At 39.1% G+C, this 24,936-nt stretch overlaps 1 protein-coding gene across 2 annotated transcripts in view; it reads left to right on the top strand.

The window, feature by feature from the left end:
* Positions 1-22,170, top strand: part of PDLIM3 (PDZ and LIM domain 3) — a 32,716-nt gene extending 10,546 nt beyond the window's left edge. Inside the window, exons 3-8 of one of the 2 annotated variants that reach the window (XM_012644030.1) lie at positions 539-623; positions 10,437-10,504; positions 15,692-15,955; positions 17,582-17,712; positions 20,022-20,133; positions 21,446-22,170. In XM_012644030.1, the coding sequence (XP_012499484.1) occupies positions 539-623; positions 10,437-10,504; positions 15,692-15,955; positions 17,582-17,712; positions 20,022-20,133; positions 21,446-21,635 (850 nt within the window). In that variant the 3' untranslated portion in view covers positions 21,636-22,170. Of the gene's footprint in view, positions 1-538; positions 624-9,877; positions 10,066-10,436; positions 10,505-15,691; positions 15,956-17,581; positions 17,713-20,021; positions 20,134-21,445 lie in introns of both variants that reach the window. The other variant, XM_012644031.1, reaches the window with a different exon arrangement.
* The last annotated feature ends 2,766 nt before the right edge of the window (positions 22,171-24,936 follow it).

The following is a 24,936-nucleotide window of genomic DNA, read 5'->3' as shown; positions in this document are numbered from 1 at the left end:
TGTCATTTCATGGGGTGAAATAGATTCTTTCCCAATCTATACATAACCTATGTTCCTGCCAAGCACGCAGTCCCTTAGGAGCCACAGAGTCCCAGGTAGATGCGTGAGAAGGGTTGTACAAGGCACATTTCCTTGATGCCAGTAGCAAATCCCCCTGGCAGATCACTCACTGTCTCCTGAGGTGGCCTGGGTAAGGCAGGAGGGAAGAAGAGGAGACCGAGGGAGCTCGCCTCCCAGCATCTGCAGGACAGAACCTCCCTCTGCTGTGCTGTTTCCCACAGACATTGGAGGCCTACTTTCTCCAGACACTGCACAGTGTGCTCCAGGCAGTTTTGATTTAGTCTAGATTCCCCCAAAAGGACACTAAAAATGTAAAACTAATTGGATGGGAAAATACAGAATAATAAGCAAAAAATATTGTTTTTGCTTAAATTAATAAGGTTGCTAGTATTTTCACAAACACAGTGGGAAATTAAAGTATACTAAAACTGGAAGTACCGTGAGAATTTGGAGTTTACAGACTTCATTTTATTTACAGAGCAGAAACTCGCTTATGGTCTCCACAGGTGTCTGAAGATGGGAAAGCTCACCCTTTCAAAATCAACTTGGAATCAGAACCCCAGGTATGAATTTTAGAGTAAATGATATGACATTGTATTTTCTTTTAAATGATGGGGATGCCTTCCAAGAGGAAGAGGAGGCAAATATAAAACTTGGAACAAGCTTCACTTGATGAAGCAGTTGTCCGTCACTACTTCCCGAGATGAATTTATATTATCTGTGCTTCCTTACATCAAGGAAAAGGGGAAGTGTTTGTAGGTGAACGTCTTGTTGAAAGACAGCTATGTTCTCGTGAGGAAGAATTTGGCTAAATGTACATAGAGTCCAGTGATTTTTTTTCATTTTTTATGATGGACTTCTGCCAAATGACCATGAGGTAATCTAAGAAGTTTAATGTGTTAAAACAAAGCAAACCAAAAATAAGACCTACCATTTGAAACAGGTGTCTCTAATCTAATAGTCATAGTGAACTTCAATCCTTTGTGGTCTCACCAGATCTTACTTTACATCCTTCTTTAATTCTCAATTCTGGGGTTCTATAATTGAGTTATTCTGTGAAAAGAGTTATGCATTATGTTATCATGGTGATATTCTGCCAGTGTATCTGAATTACAAAAAATAAAGGATTTCCCCTGGAGGCAACTCTAATGAGCTAAATTAAACTAATCATCTGATGCTTATCTGACTATGTCTACTTTCAAAAGATCCAAACAACTGAAATTAAATCAAACGTTGATTGTGATGTACTAAAACATATAATTAAGTAAAGGGTTTTAGAACCTCTACTTAGAAGCTCCTAAGGTTTAGAGATAAGTTTAATATCCCTTTTGAAACAAGTATTCCTACTAGACTGATTGGATATTCCCAATGTGTTGTTTTTCTATAAATATAATGAAAATGAACTGAAAACATACGTGTACTTTATGCTTTAGCAGGGTTTCTCCTGTCAGGATCATGAACTCCTGAATTTGTCCTTCAAGTTTCCCACTTGTCTCCATAAACCTCTGTCTTCTTCTGCATAAAATAGTTGTAGAATAACATAAGTACATGTATCTTCTAGGGATTCTCAAAATTTTAAGTAAAATAATACAGGCAAAGAGCTTGGCACATTGGGTTGCTCATAGAGCTACTCAAGTAAGTGGTAGGTCTTGTTACTATTAGTGTGGTACTCCCATCCCAGGCTGCAATCAGAAAGTCTGCTGGCCTTTCTTGCTGGTGAGATGGGAAGCTGCCTACATGACAGGGCTTCCTAGAAGCCAAGAATGCCTTCCTCACTACTATTACAAGGGTCATTAAAAATTATGTGGGACCAGAGCTTTATTTTCAGTTAAAACACAATCTCTCCAGGAGAAGAAGCATCCTGAGTAATACAATCTTTAGAGGGAATGAGTTTATTAGATGCTTGTCCTAGACTTTTGACTGATGGGAAGGTGGCGTCTCAGCCTAAAACCACTAAGAGCAAGAAGAGAAAACAGGCTCCAAATGGAGTGAGCAGGACACAGAATATTTACGAAGGTAGGAACCATGAGGCTATTCTCTTCGCTTGGAGTGCCCCAGGCATAGCCTACAACTCAGCGAATAACTGACATGAATGACAGGAACAGGAGGCCCAGAGATGAACCATGCATTTTCCAACATTGCTGGGGCCAGTCCCGGGAACCAAGTCTCAGAATGGTCCCCGGAACCACCCCAAGCTGTGGGATTGTAAAAGTGATCTTGAAAGTTGAGTGGAACATTTACATCAGATAAGACTTTCTGCTTTTCAGGGTAAGTGAGTAAAACATGAAATGAATGGGACAGGTAACAAACATAATGAGAAGGGATCTGAGTGCTGATGCTGGCCCACCCTGGCACACTAGGTGAGCCGGTGAATAATAACACTTCAGTTGACATTTTCTGGATAGAAGACAAGACTGGAAGAAGAAAAACTAGCTCAAGGCAGAGCTATCACTTTTCTATATCCCTTTGCAGTAATGTCCAAGCCTTCCTGCTTTCTGTCACCTTCATCAGTTTATCGCTTGGAGGCTACACATGAGACAAGGAGACTATATCATGGAAAGAAAGAAAGAGAGAAATAGAGAAAGAGAGAAGGAAGGAAGGGAGGGAGGGAGGGAAGAGAGAAAGAAAGAAAAGAAAGAAAGAAAAGAAAGAAAGAAAGAAAGAAAGAAAGAAAGAAAGAAAGAAAGAAAGAAAGAAAGAAAGAAAGAAAAGAAAGAAAAAGAAAATTTAAGGCCTAATATATGCATTTACTGACCACCCAACCTCTTACCATCACCTGGACAAACTAGATGGAATTCTGCATTTCCTTTTCCATATAAAGCACACATCCAAAGTTTCACTGTGCCCTTTTGCAAGTTATTTTTCCATTTAGAATTTCTCCTAATTTTTTAAACCCAGTTACATCAATATGACATGTAACGGTATGAGGCCACTCAGGCAGATTTGACCAAAGTACCTAATCCCCAGCGATCCTCGGTCCCAGTTGCACCTCCCACCCTGGCAGGTCCTGCAAAGGTGGGAACCTGCACCTTGGGACCATATGTGGCCTTCTGGGTCCTTGAGTGCAGCCTTTTGACTGAATTCAAATTTTCAGAACAAATCTCTTATTTGTTCTGTGAAGTTTGGATTCAGTTGAGCGGCTGCACTTGGGGATCTGGAGGCCACAGGTTCCCCACCCACAGGCGGTGTTTTGCTAACATCTCTCCAGAATTAGAGTTTAAGGGTAATTCTTTGAGTTGTAGCTCCAAAACAGGCCTCTTTCACAAGTTTGTAAGTATTAATTTATGACAATGGTTATTGTAAAAGTTGTATTTTAAAATATAATCCTAATTTTAAATACTCTGGCTTTTGTCAATCATTTGTTAGCCCATGTGTTCTGCATTTTGCGGCTAGGAAACAGAGATATTTATGATACTACAAATGGAAAGAATGAAACAAGATTGGTTAAAAAAAAAAAAGACCTTTTTTTTTCTTTCACAATCTTGACATCTTTGAAGAATACAGACTAGTTTGTACAATGCCCCTCAGTCTGGGTTCGTCTGGTGTTTCTTTATGATTAGATTCAGATTATGCATTTTTGGCAGTGATATCATAAAAGTGATGTGTCCTTGTCTGGACATTGCATCAGGGGTCCCATCATATTGCTTTGACCCATTTCTGATGGTGTTAATTTTGATGACTTAGTGAAGGTGGTGGCTGCCAATTTCTCCATTGTAAAGTTACTGTTTTTCCCTTTGCGATTAATCAATTATATGTTGGGAAATACTTTGAGACTATATAAATGTCCTATTCCTCCTTGAATTTTCACCCACTAGTTTAGCATTCATTGCCTGAACCAATCATTACTAAGATTATTATAAACTAGTGTTTTAAAATTTGTTATTATTTCTTCTTCATGTATTGACTGGCATTCTACTATACAGAAGAGTTTTCCCTTCTCTCACAGTTATTTATATAAACAAGGACCCACAGATTCTTATTTTATTCAATGGATTATAATGCATTAATATCATTATTTATTTTGATGCTCAAATTGCCCCAGATTTCGCCAGAGCGAGTCCCTTCAAGACAGCTCCTGTGTCCTCCTGACAAATCTTCAACATCCTTCGAGCACTCGCTTACTTTCTAGAACATAAGGATATTCCAGATTCTGTTTATACTTCTTCTGCCCCAGCTCTGGAATTAACCATTGCTTCAAGGAGCCTTGGTTCCTTTTAGTGGACAATGGTATTGAGAAACCGAGATCTGGGTGCTTATTGCCACTGAAATGGCTTCTAGGCCCTGCAGACAGAACGATCTCTGTCCTCTGTATGTAGGGGACACTCTGTCCACGCTCTAGTTAAACAAGCCTGCCCAAGAATTTTCTAATTCTTTAGGGAAATGTACCTTTATTTGATTTGTTATTCCCTATTGAATAGTGCCAAAACTCTATGAAGTTTCATACTAACATATAGATTTTGTCTGGCATGGGTACATATAATTTCTCTCAGGGAAAAAAATAAACCACAAAAACTAAAATAAAAACCAAAAACCAAACACATCAATAATTAAAAAAAAAAGTGAAGATTGGGTTAAGGGCTCTAGTAGCTAATCAGACGGAGCCTTTGAACATTCCATTAATTTGAGTCATGACTCATTCCCACCAGCATCCTCTCCAAGAGGCCAGTGTTTGAAAGGCTCAGAGATAAGAACAATTTCAGTTCTCCTCCTAATGGGCCACAGCCTTCCTACTCCCTCTCCTAAGGAGACTCTCAGGCTGGATTTCTGCATGTCCAGTTCACAGAACTTGGTACTTCAGGACAGACATTCCCTATTCCCTATGCAAAATAGCTACGTTGCAATTCATCACCCACTCTCTGAAAATCCTGTAGCACACACATACACTAGAACAAAATGTGGTGATAGAAATCAGACAGTGAATCTGAGATTGGAGAAAAGCTTAGCTACGGTTATAGATTTTTTTGTTCGTTTGTTTGTTTTTTCAAAATGACAACTCCAGAGCAATCTTTTGGACAACAAAGGTGTGTGAGTCAGAGAAACACATGCCATCAATATATTGTACTTTAAGACGTCGTTGTAGATGAAGAGCAAAATGCCATTGAGCAATACAAAATTTGAATTCTTGTTTCTCAACCTAAGTCATTTTATTTTAAGTTATGTGATTTTTGCTATTGAAATAAAATACTCCTTTTCACTTTAAAAGTAATATCTATTCATTAAAAAAAAAAAAAAAACTATATCCTACTATCCAAGCCCAGCCACAAATAATAAAATACTAGTATGTTTATTTCTGGTCTTTTTCCCTATGCATAGGGTTAGGCTGGGGGAAACTTTTCTTGCACAGTTATAGTAACAGTTGATATAAAATTTTACTATCTAGATTTTTTTCATTTTTCCACACTATCAATAAATAAATTCTATTTTCATGAATTTAGACTTGAATCTTAGGCTTAAAGGAGTCCTTAGATATTGTTTAGATCAACTCCCAGCAATTGAGTGAACTCCTTCCATGTAACCATAAACATGGTCTATGAGCCGGCCTATGCATTTTTCTGTACAAGGCATTCCTCTAGATTACAGGTACTTGTTAGAGCTCTTGGTCCTTCAAAGCTTGCATCCTCAAATAAACCACTACCCTTATCTTTATTTACTGTTAGTTAAATAGCTCAAAGGTATAATGTGCCTATCAAAATACAGGAAAGATGATTTTCAGAAGCAAAAATGGTTCCAAACAAGAAGAAAGCTATCTCCATTTCCATATAAAGGATTGCATCCTTGCTGTAGAAGATTTGATAACACAGATGAACTTACACGCACAATCAAGAAATGTGTGGGTTGAAGTCATCTATATTTTCAGAAAATTAACTTTAAACTACAAAGTTTTGGTAACTGGATGGCAGCCTACACAAAACAAACTTTCATTATTACCATTTTTCCCCAAACTCTTCCCCAATGAGACATGGGAAACACTGGAAACAGATCACCGGAGAGAAAATGACTTTATTTTTCATTCGAGGGATGAGTGTAGGAGAGAGTGATTGTTCATAAATTTCAAATATAATTCTTTCCTCATTATGGCTTGATCAAATATATGATCACTTCATATAGTTCGTTTCTCTTATTTCCCCACCATTTTCTCACATACATGTATATATATGATTTGACCCCCATTATATTTATCTATGTATGGAACTCGAACATGCTGTTTCTGTTGGAGATAGCTCTGAATTATAAAGATTGCCTGAATCTTTATCTGTGAACAATTTCTCCATGTAAGAAGTTGAAAAGTGAACTGTCCTTGACTGCTGTCATTGCTGAAGTCATTCCAAGGACTTGGGAGACTTCAGTCAAGAGCTGCATTCCCCCAGCATCAGCACTATGTCAAGTTGCTTAGCTTTCCTTGGGGCAGCTCTAGTATTTCATTAATTCCAAATATTATTTCTTAACATAAGCTCCTAACATTTAAAAATAATATTTATAAATATGTTAATTAATGGGAATGATTACATATTGAATTCCTAAGAGATAAGAATTATTCATAGTTTTTTCTGGATAAACACAAGAGCTGGACTATATTAACTGCTATATACATTTTATACTGTTATTTTCTGTTACTCATAATTTTTCTAGGAAAAATAAAAGGGAATTAAAGTGGAACAGCCAAATTCTAATTGGTTTTGTCATTTGATTCAGTTTGACCATCAACAATGATGTAAGACTTGGACAGAACGTTGCCTCTCGGTGCCCTACTTAAATTTCTTGTTTACCTTTGGTGTATACACTTCATTGTGCTTTTTGGAATGATTCTCGAAGCCCATAAACTAATGCTTTGCAAAGCCTAAATAAAAATTTGTGCAGCCTGTATTAGAAACACTTCCTTTTATGATCTGAGTAGAAAATAGAAAATATTTTTTAACTAATTACACATTGGTGACCTTGCAATACATATAACCAAAACTAGACATGGCAAAGAAAAGGCTTGGAGCTGATTAACTCATGTGCTGCTACTTGGAGGTCCTACTAGAGATTATTAATGCGCAAATATTTACAGAGGAGTAGCCTCGTATACAGGACAATCACCATCCATGTTTATTTATCATGTTAAGGCTAGGAAGAAATAAGAGCAGAGGTTGTTTCCCCCCCCCCCGCCCCCCACAAAGCTATTATCATATGTTAACTAATTTTTGCAAATTCTATTTACCAAAATCTTTAAGGCAGGCCATATTTCTTTTAGGAAAAAAAAAAAGCTAAACTCCAAAAAGCTTGAGTCATTCAGCCCTGCCTAATTCACTCCTTAATTAGCCTGAGAGATTTATAATCCACCAAAACTAAATTAGGCAATTAGGCAATTAGCCTTCTGTCTTCTTTCATATCAGAAAGACTTGAATCGTGGCCATTGTCAAAATTTACAATTATTTCCAGTTTACTTTCTTCATGTCATAATAATGACTAATCATAATGGTCAATCATAAAATGCAACCAGTCCAAATTCATTACTAAAATCAGTTAAAACAATCAGATTGTACCACTATATAAATGTTTGGCTATACACATTTTCACAGGTTCTAGGATTGAGCATTTTTCTAAAGCTACATTTGGTTGTTTTAGTCATTCTGCTACCTAATAGTAGCAACAATAATGTCACCCAACCCACTCTCCATCAGTGAGCTGTTACTATAAAGAAAAAAAGTTAAATGAACAAGCTATCAGTCTGTTCAGTCACACTATAGAAGCATCGTTAAATTGTATCCACCTCAGACCTGCTTTTCAGGTTCAGGAGACTGTGAAAATGTGCTGTCCAAGATCGGTGAGAGAACAGCAGCAGTTCTTAACCTCGTCACAGACTCCCAGGCACCATGAGATTTTGGGCAGCCCGAGTCAAAGACTTGGTAGGCTCGGATTTGAAGCTGCACCCCATTTGATTTGCCATAACTAATTTTTTTTAAAGTAGGCTTTGCCCACAGGCCTAGATGGGGAAAGAAGGAGTATGTGTGAAGACTCCCTGCTCAAAAGAACCAAAAGAAAGCATTGTGCAGGGTGGGCCCCTACAGGAAATTGTTCATATTCTCAGGCACAAGAATCTCTATGAAAAACTCTGGTTCTGCCTCTAAAAAAGAGAGACAATCCCTTTTATTCTTTCTTTCTTTTTCTTTCTTTCCTTCCTCCTCCTCCGCCTCCTCTTCTTCCTTCTTCCTCCTTCTCCTTCTCCTTCTCCTTCTCCTTCTTCCTTTCTTTCTTTTGTTTTTTGAGACAGGGTGCCACTTTGTTGCCCAGGCCAGAGTGCAGTGGCATCATCATAGGTCACTGCAGCCTCAAACTCTGGGGCTCAACTGATCCTCCTGCCTCAGCCTGCCGCGTAGCTGGGACTACAGGTACATGCCACCATGCCTGGCTAATTATTTTATTTTTTGTAGAGACGGGATCTCACTATGTTGCCCAGGCTGGTATTGAACTCCTGGCCTCAAGCAATCCTCCCAAAGTGCTGGGATTACAGGCATGAGCCTCCGCACCTGGACAGATAGTCTCTTTTTTGATAGAAAAGCACCATCCTACACCTCACTCATGTGTAAAGACAAGAAGAAAAAAATGACGTGAACAAGAATCTTACAGGATCTTTTAATTTTTTAATGAAAATGATCTCTTTCCAGTAACATCTTGAACAATAATACCTGTGTATGCTATTCGACATCTGTGTGAAACGCTGGTGACACATTCACAAAAGTACATGAGGTTGATGTGAATGTGTAAGTGAGAACATTGCTGTAAAGATTTCTCTTACTAGTTCTGCCAGCTGGAAAGGTTAGGGAAGAGAATTGGCTCGTGTACTTTAGCATTGTCTTGTGGTTTTCTTCTATTGCTTTGAAGAAAAAAATTGCAATGGCTTCACAAAATTATAAATCTATGCAAAAGTTGTAAAATATTATTCCCACATCAAAAAATAATAATATAGGGTTTCAGATTATTCAGGCATATTTCAAACCCAGATTTTAGGGCTCTAATGTTTGATCCTTTTCCCCCAAGCAATAAAGTGAAAATTCTTTTGTGAATCATATGTATTAGCTATCTCTGAATTACTGACTTTAGTCTTTTGAGGACTAAGTAAATATGAAGAGTCCTTTAGACACAACATGAAATCATCACAGTAAAAATAGGGGGGAGGTCCTATAAACATATGTTATTCCTGCTGTCAGAAAGAGTCTTAATTCTTAGCATTTCTCTAAATGAAGATTATAGCTTAATCCAAATTATAACTTCGTTTTTTTGTTGAAGGTATTTTCAAAAAACAGAATTATTACTCGGATCAGTTAAAACAATGTGGTATAGTTATTCATAAACGCTCGTTCCCCTTCTGTTTTACTCTCCCACTTCTTAAAATAGGGGGAAATGATATTATCAAGATATTAATAGAAGAGAAAGCATATGGAAGTTCTACTTGAAAAAATGTTAAGTGTAATAATTTTTTCTAAGCCAAAAATCTCATTTCTGACACAAAATTTCCATATTCAGATGAGTCCTTAGAATTTCTTAAAGCTACAGTAGGAACCTGACAAGAGAGATAATACAATGTTTGCATAATTTTATAATATTTTAAATAAGGTCCCTTCCTTTGCACCTTAACGTTTAGCAGATGAATATAGCACATGTAAATTTCAGAGAAAATCATAGAAAGGTTTATAGCTAACTCTTCCTCTAACCTTCCCATTAATCTTGTGGTGAGTAAAGAAGCCTTTATTAACAGTAGCCATGCTGTTCGTTCTGCTCATTAACGGATCTGTTGTACACTGTGGCTCTGTGTATTTTGTCTGCCATTGTACAGGAATTCAAACCCATTGGTACCGCGCACAACAGAAGGGCCCAGCCTTTTGTTGCAGCAGCAAACATTGATGACAAAAGACAGGTAGTGAGCGCTTCCTATAACTCACCCATTGGGCTCTATTCAACTAGCAATATCCAAGATGCACTTCACGGACAGCTGCGGGGTCTCATTCCTAGTTCACCTCAAAAGTAAGTATTGGACTCTCCATCCTGGCCACGGTGTACTTAACAATGATCGCACGGTTTCTTGTCCTTTCAAAAGTCCAGCTCTTGCTGTTTTGTTTTTACTTTCCTGAAGACACTGTCACATTTTTTATTTTAAAGGAGGCATCTATCTAGAACATGGTGCTAATTGTTCTAAAGCCCAGTCAGCCAGTTCCCGAACATTTAGCGACTAGATGGTTGAAGAGAAGAAATCATTCTGATTCCATCATCACCCTTCTTAGTTATGACAATATTTGGTGGTAAATAATCCTCTCTGCACGGTTATCGTTCACTTAATTTTATTTTAAAAAATTCGTCTTCCACTGAGGGACGTTTTTAATCCTTTGTTTTTACAGGATGTGAACTACTTTGAACACAAGCACAATATTCGGCCCAAACCTTTCATAATCCCAGGCCGAAGCAGGTTATAAACTCTGAGATTGTGAAGTTTGGAGTGCATGCTGCTTTATTTTTTTTTTTCATTTTTTTATAATACTTTGTGTATATTCGAGGGGTACAGGTGCAGTTTTGCTACGCTGACGTGTTGCGTTGTGGTGAAGTCGGGGCCGTCAGAGCATCGCTGCAGCCCCGCGCACTGTACCCACCAAGCGACCTCCGCCATTCACCCGCACGCTTCGTTAATAAGTCTTACTAATCACCCAGGAAAGCGACTTTTAGATGTGTGGAGTGGCTTTTCATTGTGAAGCTTATTTCAAAAGCAAAACAGAACCAACTCACTTAAGCAGAGAACAGTAGCCAAAGAACCTCTATTTCCAAGAGTAAATATTGACAAGATTACAGAGCTGTGAAATTTTATGCAATCATCACGTATATTTATAGCTAATACACCTGTCACTGTGGGGATTCCTTTGGGAACACGGTGACCTTTGAGTCAGGCAAAGGTACTCTATCCCAGGTCAGGAAGGCCCTGCCAGTGGGAACGAAAATGGAACCTCCCTCACACCTCCCCATCCCCCAGGCACACGAGTGAAAGGGGGTGTCGCCTTGTATGTCTGAAAGACTCTGGTCAGCCCACCTCAGTGCCTGCTTCTCATGCACCTTCAAATGCCACTAATTCTAGCTCTTACGTAAATGTAAATTTGCATTCTTATGGATCCTTGCGAAGGAAGAGTGGACACTTGAGGAGGTACTTTCCCACTTGAGTGAAGATAGGTATAAAGTGAGAGTTGAGAGGGAGGGAAGTATCTCGGTTCTGCATGGACAGCACTGAAGAACTCTGCTAATAATGAATGAGCTCTTCATTCTTGCCTGTCAGGCAGAGAAGCTGGTCTTCTTCAGATGATCCTTTTCAAATATCTTCTCTAGAAATTGCACTCCAACCTAAGCGGAAAGAAATTAATGCCCTGTATTGCCACATCAGGACATAGTGACTGCAGGAAATCTCAAATCCATCCCTCTGACCTCAGCTCAGCCAGCCAGGGGAAGCCAGGGGAAGTCGGTGGTTAGGCCAGATTGATCCTGACGGGACGTTGAATAATGGTTTACATCGGACGTCCCACACTGGTGGCCCGTAGGTGGATTCAACTCATAGACATGTTTTATTGAACCCTCCTGTTGTTTTTTAAAAGATTGAATGTAAGTACCCTTAGATGGGACAGCTACTCACCAGCCTGTCCAAATGCCCATCTCTCCTAAGTGTGAGAGGGGCATTTTCATACATGGGTGACCCTCCTGTCCCCTGCAGGCTCCTGGGCTTATGGCTCCTGCTGTGGATGGTCAGTCATCACTTGATATTCATAGATGACTTCCATGTTAAGACCTTTTGATAAACCAGAGGCAGCGCCAGAGAATTGCCTTAAAATAAGCCAGGCACTGTTTGTGATATCAGACCCAGCAAAGAGCCCTGGCGTGGAAGAGCAGGAAAAATAAGCTAAAAAGGCAATGATGACCAAATACATCTTCCCCCCGAGAATGTGAGCTCCAGACCTGCAGGGTCTGACATTCAGCATTATGTCCCCAGCACCCAGAAATTAGACAAAATAAACACTCGATAAATGAACATTTATAAATAGGCAAAATAAATGCTCAATAAAGGCCCATTGAATAAAGGAATTGAATCTTAAAAGTACCCAATAATATTTCCTGAGTGAGTAGCAAGAAGAATCCGGAGCTATCATCCCTCCCTCTGGCTTGCAACTGGGCAAAGTTCCTTTCTACTTCTCTTCGTTCCGTTGTTCCCATTCTGTTTTCCTCTGCATCTTTCCCGTTTCTCCACTTTTAATAGCTTTTCCACTCCATCGCATGCCCAATAGCATAACAACACTGGGTTAAAAGTTAAAATGTTATTTTACTGGTGAATAAATATATGTATTAATACTTCCCAAAGAAGCATAGTAAAATTAATCACAAGTACTTGCATTCTTTTGAGGTTAGCATGACTAAGTCCACTAACTCAAGCTATAGGACTTCAGGAGGCTTGAATAAAATGACACAGTAGAGTAGCACATATCCTGTCTTTGCTAAACACCTATAATGCATTGAAGTTTACAAAAAGTCAGGGAAAGTCAGAGAGATCCAAGTATATAATCTCTTTCTTGTATATTTTCATTTTAATTTAAATATGCCAAGCCACTACTAATTTTGTCATTTGAGGGTACCTTTTAATATAGCTGAATTTGGAGGAGGGGAGGGGAGGAACAAGAATGACAGGGTTTGCTTAAAAAACAAATGTCAGTGCACTAACCTTAACTCTGAAAATGCCTCTATCATCCCTCCTTGCTTCTGAATTTCTTGTTCCCACCAAACGATTCTTCGTCTAGGTGGAATTTGCAGTGGCTACATATAAAGCTATAACTACACCATTTTTAAAATATTTAAATGTATATGGGAAAGAAATAGTTGTACTTATTTGAAGGGTACATGTGATATTTTGATATAAGCATACAATGTATAGTGATCAAATCAGGGTAACTGAGATATCTATCGTCTCAAACCTTTATCATTTCTTTGTGTTGGGACCATTCCAAATCCACTGCTCTAGATATTTTGAAATATACAATTAAGTATTGTTAATTCTAGTCACCCTGTAACTGTACTATTAATGGACAATTTCTTTAATCAGAAGTAAGTTGGACATGCTAAATTTTTAACCTATTAATCTCCCTGGGGTTTTGCTATTAGTTCTTTTCATTACTTCATCATAATTGAAACATTTTAAAAGACTGGTGTTTTTATATGCAAATATACAGAAATGTTAAGGCTAAAGTTATAATTAAAAATATATACAAGGTACTTTAGATCTAACTGATAAAATACAATTCTGCGAGTGGTTTTTGGACAAGTTTCTCCCAGAAGCATTGCCCCCAAAAAGTCTGTTCACACCCCAGGGAAATTAATTCTCTATCGAATGAGCTATCTGGACATGAAGTAATTGAGCACATCATCGACCTTATGGGTGGTCTCACCGAGTAAGCCAACCTCAGGAAGCCTCATGAGCAGCAACCACCTTTCCAGTTCATCAGGAACATGTTGTGGGGACCTGTCATAACTTCCACAGGGACTAAAGTTCAAGAGACTTTTAAAATTGTACCAGAAATTTATAAAAAGTCATTCTTGTTTGCTTTGGGTTTAATCCCTATCTGTTTAATAGACATGGGCCCCTAAATGGAATGATAAAGGAACTAGGAAATAGAAGAGACAATCTTTGCAAGCTTAACTAAAATTATGTACACAAACATGAATATATATAAGAACACTAACAATGGAAAAAGATTTAATTGCAACTATAAGATAAGGTATATTCGTAAGTTCCAAATTGATGATAGTTTATCTGGTTTCCAAAACTATGCCTGGCACACAGAGGAGTCAGAGGAGTCATACATGCTTGTCGGGGAGGTTCACTATTTTAAGCCCAAAGTCTCTGAAGATTTAACTCAATGTGTTAAATCCCTAAACTATAATTTCATACGCTTCATTACACCCAGGTCAAATCAATATGATCCTGTCTAAAGTACGCTACAACTGAGAATTTGCTTCTACTCTTTTACCAACTGAAGTCAACTACGAGAGCTAGGGTAGTGTTGAGCCTACAAAAATGGTGAATAGGCCTCTCGACTTTTTGGTATGCGATCTAACCAATACACAGACTGAGTTCTAAACAGGCTCTCAACAGCCAGGAAGTGAAGGAGCAAGCCCATTTTTATCTGCCTGGTCCCGGCTGTGTAGGTAGTTACGCCAGGTAACATGAGACAAAACATGTTTTTAAATCCATTTAGTGACATGTATTGTTGAGGCTAATCAGGCTGCAATATTGATGAAGTCAAAAAAAATCACTGTCCAATATCCTTTTGGTTTGGGGGGCTGAAGTTAGCATGAATAATTCTAGAGAGTAAATACAGACATGGGGCCATCCTCAGACCTGAGAGAAACACACCATATAAATCCATTCTAACTGCACTCTAACTGGCAGGCATGATGCGTGTTTATGTTAATAATAATATTTCATTTTGCTTTCTCTTAAGTGACTACACTTTTAAAAAATCTCTTAGTATATTCCAATTTCTCATAAAAATGCATCTCTCAAGTTGCACTTAAAATGCACATAGAAAAATGACTTTTTAGTCATTGGCATGTCGGCTGTAACTGACCTCCTATCCAGGTTCATGTAGAATATAAAATCTTCCTAGTTCTTAAACTTGCATGACTGACCTTTCTGATATTTTAATAATAAGTCCCTGCAACTTGTCTTTAAAAGGAAATGAGAACTATGCATGGAAATATATGTGTGCTTCTGAAATTTTACATGAAATGTCTATGTATAAAAAATATATCTTAGCCCTAGATAGCATCCAGAGAGTCCAAGACCAACTTATTTGCCCTCTAATCATTAATTTCAAGGTGACAAGCATTTATTGGCTGTTTCTAGGGCCTGTATTAAACCAATGAACAGTTCTTTAAAGTGTATTCTTTATAAAATGAAAGAAAAAAATAGAAAATATTGAAATAGTAATAATAAATTATATACAAAATAGCCATAAAACATAATCTTTACCATATAACCTACAAGTTGCCAATTACTATTTAATTAAGGTTCAATTGCATTATTGAAACATGCTTCTGATTTTGAAATGTGCAACCTAAATATTTGATTGGATCTTCATGCGGCATATTCTGTTACTATTTATGAAGTATCATTAATACTTTAATTTCACATATTGTGCTTCAGAAGTGTAAAAGTATGTCCAGCCAGTGTAATTTCCCTCCATCATTTGTCTGTGATAGCATCAAATTTTACATCATTTGGCCTATTTTTAAAAAGTGAGGATGGTGGCATCTTTTCTGCTTCTGTATATGCAAGGTTTTCTACATGTGATCCTCAACTTACATATCGATGGGCAGAACAGAGCCAAAAAATGCAGTGTCACCTGTACCCTTTAATTTTATTAAACTTTTTTCAATCATGAATTTTTCAACATCACTTTTTAAAATAAACTCTAGCTGGAAATAAACATTGCATTTTAGTTTGATAAAATTCACTTCTTACTGATTGTGTTCTATTCCTTTTAACCTCTCTGCACTTGTTCTCTGTGTTCTTCTGTCTGGATTTTCTGGTCCTCTGTGCCACCTCTGTGTGACATGGTCATTAACACAGTGGATGCAGCACTCCCTCCGGTATTGACTGCGGCAGTGGACGCAGCACGCCTTCTTCTGTCAGTACTGTTAGTACCATTTGCCCAGGTGACTTGAAAGTTGCTGCTAAGATGGCCCCTAACATTCCTTTGGAAATGGAACTTCCCGGTGTGAAGATTGTCCATGCTCAGTTTAATACACCTATGCAGTTGTACTCAGATGACAATATTATGGAAACACTTCAGGGTCAGGTTTCAACAGCTCTAGGGGAAACACCCGTCATGAGGTAATATGAGTCTTTTTGAACCATGGGCATGTTAACTAAACACGTGGGCAATGTCAGCTTTACTGGTGTCTTTTAACATTGTCTTGATTGAAAGAAAGCTATGTGAAAAGCTTTTTAAAAATACAAAGGATTTATTGCAACTATCTAGGCCTGATGATAAAAGTGATTTGAGAGATTATCTAAGTGGAGCTTTATGTGACAGAGATCAATAAAATGAGACCATGTAAGGATGAAATGTATATGTCTCTTGAAAGCTGCAGTGTATTTTACAAATATCTGTTTTAATACTTCTCAAAATTGATTTATAATCTAGTATACTCTGTCTTAGAGTATAATATGTCCTTGGGGAGTCAAAAATTAGGAAGGGGGTGAGAGGTTTAGAGGAATTTTATAAGAGATGATACCTATTATCTATTCTGATGGCATCTTGTGAAGAGGTAATTATTTTTTCCATTTAAAATATTTATCATGCATAAAGGTTTATAAGTGAATACCCTCAGGCTATTAGTGTAGATATTTAATTTTCACTGGGCTCATTTTGACTAATTTTCTCTTTATGACTATTTGTTCAAAGTATTTTTGCCATCAAGCTTTTTTGACTAAAAAGACTAACTATAGGATAAAATCTTATTACTTCTTTCACTATTACAGAATCACTTTTTACAAATCATAGTATTATAATGCTTAAGAGTGCTATGTAATAATATCCTGAAGATATCTCTTGGGATAAATACATTGAGCTATTAACAATAATAGTTTAACATATCTCAAAGCCATTTTGTAAAGAATTTTAGATAGGAAGATCATTTTCAAATATGATGAAGGTATTAAAGATATGTATAGATAGCAACTATCTTTTCTAGATAATACAATTAAATGACAAAATAATATTTAGTCTCTGGTGTAGCATTATAATTTTTATTCATCATGAATATATTTGTAGAAAGCATATTAAAATAAAGCTACTATAATTATTGTAAATGAATTTTAATGTGGCTATTTTAAAAATACAGTATAGTTAATATAATAGACGTAAAAATGAAAGTTTTTACATTATGGGTTTTCTGAGAAGTTGAATTTCTTCAATTTGCAAGTAAAATGATACCTTTGTTATTTCCAAAGGTTAATGAAACAAATTAACGTTAAAAACAAAATTAAACCATATACTTTTAGTTTAATATCAAAAGTGAATCTGAATTTTATTGACAACTTTGTGACTGAGAATAATCAAACTGGGCTCACTCCTGCACTTTCTATCCTGAATATTTTGTCTTTTTTCTTAGAAAAGTTAATTTTGTTCACATCTATAATTCTATATCCATTAGACACAAGTCTTGCTTTTTTAAAATTACTATTTGCTAGCAATCATCTTCTAGTTTCCCTCCAAAGAATTTTGCCAAATGGAGAAGTGCTGATGTGACTCCCAGGTTTACTGCTCATGACACGTTTAAGGCAACCCGTGTGAATTCACATTGTATTTTTAATTATAATAGAAACTCACTTGAAAATACCAGCTCTCCGTTCGGGAGTTGCTGGACCTAGAGCGACTGCTGTGATTGCTGCTCACGGGTATCCGCGGCATCCCAGCGCCCTGACCGCGCTTTGCCGGCCGTGCTTGTGTTTCAGTGAATCCACAGCCTCGGTGCCGCCCCAGTCGGACGTGTACCGGATGCTCCACGACAATCGGGATGAGCCTTCTCAGCCTCGCCAGTCAGGCTCCTTCAGGGTGCTCCAGGAGATGGTGAACGATGGCCCTGGTGAGCAGCCGCTGCGGCCTGCTAAAACATTATTGATAGTGGCCCTTGGATGGGGGTGGGGAGAGGGTGGCAAACATAGTGGGAATGAACGTCAGCCTGATTTTCATCAGTAACAAGTGAATCTTTGCTCGGAAGGATTCTGGTGGTGCCTCATTTAGGAAAGGAGCTTCCAGGACGTGTCCAAGTAGCCACCAACTGAAACCAGTCAAAAAAAGGACACCAAAGACAAATTCCATCCAGGGGAGTCAAGGGTTAGCTCAGCCAATGAACCATGAGATACAGTTTTAAATGGATATTGCAAAATTTCTCAGCTTCCCCCCTACACAGTTTAGGGTATCATCATCATCAAAAAAATAACACTGTAATGAACCCTTACTACTGTCAGCAAAACCACAGGGGGTTTCAGCCTAGGTCCAGTTGCTCCCCACTCAAAGATCTGATTATTGAGACGATGAGGGTCACCAAGGAAGAAAGGAATTTTTTTAAGAGGAGGCCGGGCGCGGTGGCTCACGCCTGTAATCCTAGCTCTCTGGGAGGCCAAGGCGGGCGGATTGTTTGAGCTCAGGAGTTCGAAACCAGCCTGAGCAAGAGAGACCCTGTCTCTACTAAAAATAGAAAGAAATTAATTGGACAACTAAAAAAATATATATAGAAAAAATTAGCGGGGCATGGTGGCACATGCCTGTAGTCCCAGCTACTCGGGAGGCTGAGGCAGGAGGATCGCTTGAGCCCAGGAGTTTGAGGTTGCTGTGAGCTAGGCTGACGCCACGGCACTCACTCTAGCCCAGGCAACAGAGTGAGACTCTGTCCCAAAAAAAAAAAAAAAAAAGAGGAAAGACGTGTTATTGAGAGAACGGGAGGAGCTGCCTCAAATCTGTTTCCCCAACTAAGGGAGAGTTCGGGATTTTGAAGGAGGGGCTGTGTACACTGGGGCAGCTTGTGGTGTAATTAACAGGGGACAGCACATTTACAGCAGGTTGTTGGGGATAGTCAGTCTTGGTGTCAGAAGTCTGCTCAGGGGCTGTGAGAATCTCAGCTCCTTGTCTTGCAGAAATTCCATTTCTGGGCAACAATTCAGAAAGGTTAGGTAGTTAGTTAAAAGTTTCAGAGTTCTGGTCTTCATGCCCTACTGGTCTGAGAATCTAAAACGTGAGAGGGAGAGGATTGTTAAAAAACCATATAGGGGTCATTGAAATTTGTTCATAGAGCTAGGTACACTATGTTCCAAATTTTGTGCTAAGTACTTTGCATACAGTATCATTTAATCCTCACAGTAACTTGTGAAGTAGGTGCTATTATTTGCCCAAAAGGTACATACTGTCCCTTAAAAGCCACATAAAATGCAAAATGTCCCATTAGGATAGCAACTATCAAAAAAATGGAGAATAGCAAGTATCGGTGAAGATACGGAGAAATGGGACCCCTGTGCATGGCCGATGGAAAGGCAAAATGGCGCAGCCGCTGTGGGAAACAGCATGGGGGCCCCTCAAAAAGTCAAACATAGAATTACCATAGGATCCAGCAACTCCACTTCCAGATACGTACCCAAAGCAATTGCAAGCAGGCGCTCAAACAGATCCTTGTACACCCATGTTCATATTATTCACAATAGCCCAAAGGTGGGAAAAACCTGACTGAGTGGATAGACAAAACATAGTAAATTCATACAGTGGAATATTATTCAGTCTTAAAAGGGAATGAAATTCTGATCCATGCTGCAACATGGATGAACCTTAAAAATGTTACACTGAGGGAGAGAAACCAGACACAAAATGCCACATACTATATGATTCCACTTATAGAAGAGCTCTAGAGTAGGCAAATTCATAGTGACAGAAGGTAGGAAAGAGGTTACCAGGGGCTATAAGGAGGGGGAATGGAAGTTGTTGTTTGATGGGTACAGAGTTTCTGTTTGGGGTGATGAAATAGTTCTGGAAACGGATATCGACAGTGGTTGCACAACATTGTGAATGTACTTAATGTCACTGAGTTACACAATTAAAAGTGATTAAAATGGTAAATTTTATGTTATCTGTATTTTACCACAACAAGAAAAAAAAGAGAAAATGAACAATGCCCTCTGCTCCTTTGAGCATTTTATAACAGCTCCCTCCAACAGCAAAATGTTTGAACTAATTCTGTTTTGTAAGGCCTTGTTTCAGAGTCTCCTTTGCTTGCTTCTTTTGGAAAGATAGTGCAGATGCAACTTAAGAATTCCTTAGGTTAAAGTGCACACTTTAAAATAGAAGCAAAGCACAAACCATAGCCAGCTGTTCCCCTGCCATAAATGGAAACACTTTGTTTTTCAGATGACCGTCCTGCTGGAACGCGGAGTGTGAGAGCTCCGGTTACAAAAGCGCACGGAGGTGCTGGTGGTGCACAGAAGTTGCCGTTCTGTGACAAGTGTGGGAGTGGCATCGTGTAAGTTTCACGTTTAACCCAGGGACTCACTGCAGATCTGGGTGGCAGTTCTCCATTTCTTCTACTTTAAGACTTTATATACAAAAGGCCATTATGAAAAACTTAAATTTCTATTCATCAGCTTGAAATATAAGGTCCCCAACATTTAGCACTTTGTGACCAGCGTTCCTTAGATGTACTTCCAAATTGCCATTTAACGTAAATCAGCAATCTTGACTTATAATTTCAGATACACTCTCATGAAAAAAAACTGCTCCCAAAGTATATTAAAAAATCATTTCCAAGAATTGCTTCGCTTTAAAAAGCCCTGCCTCTGTTAATATGTGGTCATTGAATACTTCCCTTTCTGGATAAACCCAGGAAAACAGATACAGGGATCATGAGGTTGTTAATTAAAACACATTATCTTTACCCGACTTCTTGGTTACACAAATGTTGAAATATAATTTGAAAAAATATAGTCAACTTTTGTTGCAAGGGGCTTTATATTTAAATTGCCGTACTTGCTAGTTTAAATCTTCAAGTCAACTGAGATCATTCTAATCTCTCCACTGCATATGTGCCACGTGGCCATGTGGCTACTTCCTCCATCCCTTATTCTATCCCCCTGCCATCAGCTCACACACTGAGGCACCCTCTCTCCTGTTACCCAGCAAACGTCCCATGAGGGCAGTGCAAGACAGGCCTTGATTGGGCAAAGGAGGGAATGGGGAACCAAAAGGACACAGTAAGGCAGGAAGCTGTGAGTAGAGAAGACCTCAGCAGAATACGGTGTGCATGATGTTACCAAAAGCAATTATTGGGCCTAACTTGGAGTGAACTGTTTTGACAGTAGAAGCGAGTCCACCCACTCCGTGGGAATCCCATCTCTGCTGTTGATCTGTTCTCTGTGCTCCGTAGAACAGAGGCTGGACCACCCAGACAGTAAGCAATCAGGGGACTTGCAGTGAGTCCAGAACAGCGCTGGGCAAAATCAGCTCTTTTGCAGAGGTGTTTGTCTTAACTGTATCATGTCTCCCTCTTTCAAAGAAAGGATGGGGAAAGATCATGCAGTAGAATCCTGCACGTTTTTCATAAACTACGTGTTTGGAAATCTGAAAAATATTCACACATCATCAGAAACATGACGGTTTGTTATGGTTATCCAGACTCTCTGTGACAAGTACCGTTCACAGCTGTGCGCGCTTTTACGGCTGGAGGTTATTGCCTCCTGACTGTGCAACAGACAGCAGCTCCTGTCTGGAGTGTTCTCTCCCTTTGTGTCGTGCTTGTGCTCTGTGGCTTTTTCACTAGAGCTCACTTTTCCCAACAGCGGTGCCGTCGTGAAGGCGCGGGATAAGTACCGGCACCCCGAGTGCTTCGTGTGCGCCGACTGCAACCTCAACCTCAAGCAGAAGGGCTACTTCTTCGTGGAGGGGGAGCTGTACTGCGAAACCCACGCGAGAGCCCGCACGCGGCCCCCCGAGGGCTATGACACGGTCACTCTGTATCCCAAAGCTTAGGCCCTGCGGGTGAGGCTGGCTCGCACGCACCCACGCGCACTCACACAGGAAGAATTTCATGGCTTTGGGCAGAGGATCTCGCAGACTGTCGACTCCAAATCTGAAGCCGAGGCTTTTAGACGTTTATTTCATTGTGTATTGAGGCAAAGAAATGGGAGGCAGATGCCAGCTATATGACAGAAACATACATTTACCTATGTTTTGCAACTCTTTTTATCTTTGGGCCTAGCAATAATGACATTTAAAGCAATAACTTTTGTATGTCACACGCCACAATTTACATGTATATTACGGCATCAAACATGTCAACATCAAGATATTTGAGTGAGTCTAATTGTCTTTCCTCGACAAGTTGATTCTGTGATTGTGGTAAATACCAAATAACAATCTTGTATTCTAACATAATCTATAGTTGTCTGTAACTGTTTTAACTATTACAGTGCATGTCGGGAGAAATTCCCTGAATTTCTTTAGTTTCGTATTCGAACAATTATGCCACTGGATGCAACAAACATAATAAACACATAAAACATTTTTAAAATACCTAACGGAGTGGCATTCAATGAATTCAGATAACGTCGACATTTCAATGAGAGGGCCCAATCATATTTCGATGTGTACACTAACAACTCAAATGTTTTAAGAAAAATGTGGTTTTTCCAGTTTCTATAACTCATGTACTCTATCTTTTTTTTTTTTTTTTGGCATACAAGTGTTTATTGCTCATGTGTCTAACATGGTTTTTAGAGGTTTTGTTGATATTGGTTGGGTTCTCTCACATATCTAGGATCTAGGTGGCTGTCCACGCATATAAGATGTCCTGGGCTGGGATGACTAGGGTGATGGGCAACTTGTTTCTGTTTCCCACATCTCTCATCATTCTGCAGGTTATCCCAGGCATATTCTAATGGCAATGCAACCGTGGGACTAGTGGTTTCGTTCCAAAGAGGGAATAATCTTTAGCAGATGAAAGCTCAGAAGACATCACTTTCACAAAGGAAAAACATAGCAACCCGTGGTATTTGGCTGCAGCCTCTGGTGTTCTTGCAGCGGTCATGGCACTCATGTACTCTGTCTTTGAGCCCCAAATTTCTGCTGCTAGGAGGGACATTTAAATTTGCTAGTTAAAGGTAATTCAGTCTCTTTCAAATCAAAACAGTTTCTTCAGCTTTGACACAGTCTCTTTCAATTTAAATGTCTCTTTCAGATGAGTATTCAGTCAAATTGAAGGTTTGACATCCCTCAGGCCTGTGGCTCCTTGCTCAGGGGTTCACCATTGCCTCTTCCTCCCTCCCAAGATGGCATCTCCAGCGGGGGCCAATTTAGGGGCCTCCTAAGGAAGGCACAGGCGCTGGTTTCCTGGAGTCCTGCTTGTATCCACTGCTGAAATCCATGGGTTCACTTGTGGTCTGTTTTCTTGACATAGCTGGGGCCAGGCAGTAACCCATCTCCACTCCCACCTCCAAAACTCTCAGCTCGGCCTTCCCTGCAATCAAAGACCCTCTGTATGTCAGACGCGCGCTCACTCCACCTGGCCCCAACCCAGGCACTCTGCCATGTGGGCTCCCCGTGACATTCCCTTGCCTCTCACTCAAGGTGGCCCCGTGGCAATGCCCCTGACTGGCATCTCCCACCGCCTTTCCACGCTCCTCACTGGGGACACATGAGAACTTCTGAAACTGTCTCTTCAAGGTCAAAAGGTGCAGAAGCCACAGGTTGGAAACTCTCAGGCCCTGTGTCTCACCCCCTCAAGTCACACCTACCCTACCTCCTACCCTACTGTAGCCGCTGTCTCCTGGCCAGGAGCAAACACACCAGTTGTATTGCTCTGGATTCTCCCAAACTTAACTAATTATTTCTGACCCTGACCTGGCCAAGGTTCTGACCCCGTGAGAGCAGCCAGACCACCTGCCTGTCCCCTATACACATTTGAGATTGTAAACCCTGCACCAACACATACATTCATTAACAGAGCTATTAAAAAATAAAATAAACTTTTGAGACCAAAGAAATAAATGTATCCCAAATATATTACATGTTTGGTCAAAGGTTCTGGGAAGGATATAAACTTAAAAGTTTGGAAGCTAGAAAGCAAATGAATGGTAACTGACTTAGAACACATGAGAAAGTTAAAAACCCTAAGTAGCAATGGAGAAAACTGAAAAACAACCCAATTTACTCTTTGGAATCTTGAAAAGGCATGGGATTGACAGTACCAGGCATTTCTGGACTCGAGGATAAAGGTGGGGCTACCATAAGGAGGACCAAGGAAAAACTGTTTGAGAAGCACTTAATCCCTAGACACCCTCCTCATGCCTTCCCACCCTCAAATTCACACTCATACACATGGCATTTCCCAGCCAGTCTGCTAGGTATGATCTGGAAAAGGTCAAACAGAGCACCTTTGAATTGGAAGACGGAAGCACAGTTGCTGATATGTGTACTGTACTAAAAAGAGGATGGATTAAGTAAGAATGAAAGTCTCATGAGAAAAGTGTACATTAGACATTAAATTGTACATTAATATGCATTGTATATTAGACATTAGATGGTATTTTTCTTAAAATTATATTTTATATATTTTATATATAGTAGAGTACATAATGAATAAGTTTGGATGGTTAATAGGGAGCTTTTTATAGTAAAATAAAAAGAAGTAGTATAGTTCTAATCTGACATTTAGGACAGCCATAGCTTAAATTTGATAATTTAGACTATGTGACTAAGCAGACCCTAAAACTGCATGTTCATTACTTCGAATAAAAATCATTCGTTTGATTATTAAATCTAGAAATTTAAACATAGAAGAATTAACAACAGAGTTAATAAATAGAAATGAATGCTATAGGAGAGTTGTTTTAAAATATATAAGGTACAGAATGAAAATAGCAATGTTGAAATGGAAAGAGATTAAAACTTTTTTAAAAAGCAAACAAATGAGAAAGCAATATTTCCCCAATACTAGCATTTTGTCCTTAAATAATGATTTCGCACCAGGAATTCCTATAGGAATGTGTGCCATGAAAAAGAATGCCAAACAGTTTTGATTTAGCTCACAGGATCATATTTTCTTAGAAAACAGTCTAACCACTGTGTTTAGATTTATAAGCTTATGAGCTAACAATGATCATGATTAAGAATTGGGTATCGGCCGGGTGCGGTGGCTCACGCCTGTTATCCTAGCTCTCTGGGAGGCCGAGGCGGGTGGATTGTTTGAGCTCAGGAGTTTGAGACCAGCCTGAGCAAGAGCGAGACCCCGTCTCTACTAAAATTAGAAAGAAATTAATCGGACAACTAAAAA

Source organism: Propithecus coquereli, unplaced genomic scaffold (genome assembly GCF_000956105.1).
Source record: "Propithecus coquereli isolate 6110/MARCELLA unplaced genomic scaffold, Pcoq_1.0 Scaffold203, whole genome shotgun sequence".
NCBI classification, from domain to species: Eukaryota; Metazoa; Chordata; class Mammalia; order Primates; family Indriidae; genus Propithecus; species Propithecus coquereli.
Note: the sequence above shows the minus strand (reverse complement) of the source record. Positions and strands in the feature narration are given on the sequence as shown.